Raw genomic sequence first — 5,000 nt, forward strand, 5'->3', positions numbered from 1 at the left:
TTTTTTTTAATTAAAAAAATATAATTTTATGTTTAACTTCAAGCAATGACGTGTATTTTTGGATGGTGTTGGTGTAGTTTTAGTTGACTGTAATGTGGATTAGGAGAGGGGAAGTGGATGACCGTCTGTACCTGCAGACTCCAGGTAGTCGCCCTCGTGTGAGTGTTTGAAGCGGAAGAAGTGATAGCGCGCCGCGTCTTTGGGGATCCTCTTGGGCAGATCCTTCACCTCCGTGGCGTCCGTGTTCGACAACACGATCAGCTCCTTCTCAAAATTGATGCTCTTTGGAAATAAAACAACCGATATCAAGCAAAAACTCTCTATTGCCAACTGAGTACTGCATTGTGGGACGTGTGCTTCTCTCACCAGCTGAACGTAGTTGAGTTTTTTGTCCTTGAACTGCTGTATCGCAGCGAAGGCCTCTCCGTCCAGAGGGAACGCCACACCCTGAAGAGTCTGCTTCGTAGTGTTCACGTGGATGTCTGTCTGAACCTGCGCACACACAGAGCGACTGATTCACTACAGTTATTATTTATCATTTGTCATATTGTGACGCTGGAGCACAAAACCAGTCATCAGGGTCAGTGTTTTGAAATTGAGATTTATGCATCATAAATAATCTCTCCATTGATGTGTGGTTTGTTAGGAGGACAATATTTGTCTGAGATACAACTATTTGAAAATCTGGAATCTGAGGGTATATAAAAATCTAAATATTGAGAAAATCATCGTTAAAGTTGTCCAAATGAATTCTTAGCAATGCATATTGCTAATCAAAAATTAAGTTTTAATATATTTACAGTAGGAAACTTTCTAAATATCTTCATGGAACATGATCTTAATATCCTAATGATTTTTGGCATAAATGAAAAATGCATAATTTTGACCCATACAATGTATTTGTGTCTATTGCTACAAATATCCCTGTGCTACTCATGACTGCTTCTGTGCTGCAGGGACACATATACACTTAAAGCCACTTACAGTGCATTCAAGGTTTGATTAGTTCATGCATTCCCTGGATAATAAACCACAGAAACGCAGTTATAAAATACCATCGAGATGATCAGGTTAACTCCGCCTCTGTATCTTTCGCTTCCCGTCACTGATGTTTACGTTATCAGACGTCGTCGCGTCTCACCTCGGATACTCTCCGAGCATTTAGGTTCAGTGCTGTCAAACTCATATATCTCATGAACACTAAACAGTTGGGGCGTTTCAAGGAAAATTAACTTCCACGTCCCAAGTGTACCTTCGAGGATGTCGTGTGGGGCTCGTGCTGAGGATGGCGTGGTGTTTTGAATAATAAGTCACAATGTGGAAAGTGAGCTCAGAGGGGGGGCATCACACGGAGAGCTTTACCAGACATCGCGCGTCCCTGTATAAGGGACCATAGAGTTTGAGACGATGAATTGCCAGCTCAAGGATCTCTACATGATCAGACTCTGTCTACTTACAAACAACAAATGCGGTTTCAAAAGACCCACACAGATTATACCACAGCACTACCAAAAGAAGACATTTTAGAGTCAATGTGACAAACCATTTCTGAGTTCAAATAAATTTACCTTTTTTTTTTTAAATGACCCTTATACGTAATAGTACAATCAAAATGCCATTGGCCAGCCACAGGAACTATTATAAAAAATGTTACAAAAAGATTTATATTCCAGATTAAATGCCATTAAAAAAAAAAAAGAAATGTCCATAAGTACTGGCAGGGAGGAAGAAAAAAGTAGATCTTGTATAGTCACTTATACATTTTTAATGTTACAAAAAGTTATTATATTCAAATAAATAGACCCTAAATCAAAATATTTCTCTTACCTATGAGCCTTCCACCACAGCAATTTACTATCTCAAAAGAGAAATAGTTGCATTACATCACATTACACATGATAGTTTCCTGTACTGATGCTCCTTCATTAGTTGTTGTAAGTCTGAATGATATCTGTCCTATACTATTCTTTTTATCACAGCCACAACTTTCAACAAAAAACATACTGATTATAAAACAGATTTATATGATTAAAAAAGGGCGGATGGAAACTACGCAGCTGTATCCTCGGTCTCGGTTCTTGTGTGTGTGGTGTGTTGTTGTGTGTTGTGTGTGAGAGTGTGTTTGTGGTGTGTGTGAGAGAGGTGTGTGTGTGTTTGTGTGTTATGGGTAGGTGTGTGTGAGGTGTGTGATGGTGTGTGAAGGTGAGTGTGATATGAGTGTGTGTGTGTGTGTGTGTGTGAGAGTGGTGTTGTGTGTGGTGTGTAGTGAGAGAGAGTGTGGGTGTGTGGGTGTAGTGTGTGTGGGTGAGAGTGTTGTGTTGTGTTGTTGTGTGAGAGAGAGTGGTTGTGGTGTGGTGTGTGAGTGTGAGAGTGAGTGGTGTGTGTGGTTGTGTGTGTGTGTGTGAGTGTGAGTGTGTATGACGTGTGTTTTGGTTGTGTTTTTGTGTGGTGTGTCGTGTGAGTGCGTGTAGAGTGTGCTGTGTTGTGTGTGGTGTGTGGTGTGTGTGTGTTTGTATGAGTGTTGTGTGTGGCGGACAAGGAGACGCTCATGTGGAACAAAGAGGTGGCCTCGCGTTGTGTTTTTGTGTGTGTTGTGTGTGTGAGTTTGTATGATGTGTGGTGTGTGTGTGTGTGAGTGTGGTCTGTGTGTGTGTAGAGAGTGTGTGTGAGAGTGTGTGTGTGTGTGTGTGGTGTAGTGTGTGAGTGTATGAGATTGTGTGTGGATTTAGTGTGTGTGGGTGGTTTGTGTGTAAAAAAAAAAAAAAAAAAAATGGTTTGGGGTGGTTGGAAAAAAAAATAACAAAAAAAAAAACAAAAAAAAAACACCAACAAGAACAAACAAACCCAAAAAACACAAAAAGAAAAGTGGTTTTGGTGTTTTTGGGGGTTTCTTTGTTGTGGGTTTTTGTTTTTTGGGGGTTGGGGTGGGGGGTTGTTGGGATTGGTGTGTGTGGTGGCAACCCAACACAAACCAACACCAAACCACACAACACCACCCAAACCCCCCCCCCCCCCCCCTTGTGGTGGTTGCAACCCCCCGTTTTTTTTTTTTGGTTGTTGTGGGGTTTTGTTGTTTCCCCCCACCCACACCCCCCCCCCCTCCCCCCCCACCCAACCCCCACCCCCCCCCCCCACCCACCAACCCCACCCCCCCACACCACCCACCCCCCCCCCCCTTTGGGTGTTTTTTTTTGTTTGTTCCCCCCCCCCAAACCCCCCCCGCCCCTCCCAGCCCCACCACCCCCCACCCACCTCATCCCCCCCCACCCCCCCCCCCCCCCAGGTTTTTGTTTTTTTGTTGGGTATGGTGTGTTGTGCATGTTGCTGGTGGGTAGTTTAAGATTTTTTTTCTATTTTGTCATCACCGATTAGTGTGTGTTTGTTGCTGTTTTTTGTTGCTATGCTAAGATAGAATCAGGACGTAGGGTCGTGGGTGATGCTAGACAAGTAGAGCTTGATAGAAAAAATAAGTTTTGAAAATTTGTCTTAGTCGTGGTTGCAATAACCCCCCCAACCCCCCCCCACCCCCCCCCATTACCCCCAATGATGATGTATGTTGTTGTGTTTTGTTGTGTGGTAACCTGTGTACATACTAATTAGTTTTGGGACCAACCAAACAAGTAAGTTATGACCACACACCCAACCCCCCCCCCACACCACACCCCCCCCCCCGTGTGTTGTCAGTTCATCTTTGCACACCACACCCACCAACCCATTGGATATGTTGTTGGGCATATCAGGTGGGGGTTTTGTGTGTATGGGGCTGTGTGTTGTGGGGATGTCAGTGGGTTTTGTGTGTTTGATAAGGTTTGTTGGTAGGGGGGGGGGGGGGCAATCTGGGGGGTGCAGCCTGTGTGTTTGGGGGGGGGGGGGGGGGGCATATGGGGGACAACACACCCCATCTATCAAAACACCCCCACCCCCCCCCCCCCCCACCACAACGTGAAATAACCCCACCCCACCCCCCCCCCCTCCCCCCCCCCCCCCCCCCCCCCGCCAACAAAAAAAAAAAAAACCCCCCCCCATGACGTTGAGCCCCACAAACGTGTCACACCACAAAAAAACACCTGCCAACCCCCCCCCCCCCCCCCACAAACCCCAACCACCACCACCCCCCCACAATTGCGTTGTGTTTGGTTAACACAAAAAAAAAAAAGTGTGTAAACTCAACAAGTTGCAACCAAATTAAAACAACACACCCACCCAAGTTTGCAACCAACACACAAAAAAAAAAAATCACAACCCAACAACCCCCTTTAATGCTACAAAAAAAAACACAAAAAAAACCTGCTTCAGCGACCCACAACCCCCCCACCCCCGTATATCTAAACCACCCATGATAACATATATACAATAGAATATAGCTCTTCCGTCTCAAACACACCGTCCCAAGGTGCCTAGCCTCAAAAAAAAAAAAAATAGTAAGAGTATAGCAAAAAAAACCCCCTAAAAAAAGAACGAAGGACAAAATGATCAGTTTTAAAAAAACCACCAATAAACTACCAAAAAAGTGAATTGTGCAAAAAACCTAGCTGTCGGGGTTTCCACAAAAAACAAAAACAAAAAACAAAACATTCTCATGAGGAGACTCTCGTATTTGACACATGGTCCGGTGCGCTTTCGTTTCTAGTACGTCAACACCAAAACTCGCTCGGGTCGGCGAGTTAAAAAAAAAAAATAAAAAAAAAAAGTGAAAAACAACACCAAAAAAAAAAAAAAAACAAAAAAAAAAAAAAGGGGGGTGGATGTGTGGGTGGCAGGGTTGGGGGGGCCCTTGCATTAGCGGGGGTTGTGTTTGTGTTTGACTGGGGTAAACAAAACAAAAAAAAAAAACTCAAAAAAAAAATGAAAAGGGCCATCTCACCATGTATTTTTTGAGGCTCCGAGCGATGCATCAGGAACACCGTACGAAAACCAAGCGTGACAGCAAGTGCATACAAACTCTCAATTCAAATCAACAGTGCATGCCTGCTAATCCAACTTGAAGAAACCGAGTGGCA

General features: G+C 44.1%; 1 protein-coding gene across 1 annotated transcript in view; it reads right to left on the reverse strand.

Annotated features, from left to right (window-relative positions):
• The window catches only part of LOC122142370 (twinfilin-1-like), a 4,435-nt gene extending 3,331 nt beyond the window's left edge, over positions 1-1,104 (reverse strand). The window contains exons 1-3 of the mRNA XM_042752790.1: positions 1,056-1,104; positions 367-492; positions 132-282 (exon numbers count right to left, since the gene is read on the reverse strand). Coding sequence (XP_042608724.1) covers positions 132-282; positions 367-492; positions 1,056-1,058 — 280 coding nt within the window. The 5' untranslated portion in view covers positions 1,059-1,104. The remainder of the gene's footprint in view (positions 1-131; positions 283-366; positions 493-1,055) is intronic.
• Positions 1,105-5,000: the final 3,896 nt, after the last annotated feature.

The sequence above is a fragment of the Cyprinus carpio genome, chromosome B25 (genome assembly GCF_018340385.1).
Source record: "Cyprinus carpio isolate SPL01 chromosome B25, ASM1834038v1, whole genome shotgun sequence".
NCBI lineage: Eukaryota > Metazoa > Chordata > Actinopteri > Cypriniformes > Cyprinidae > Cyprinus > Cyprinus carpio.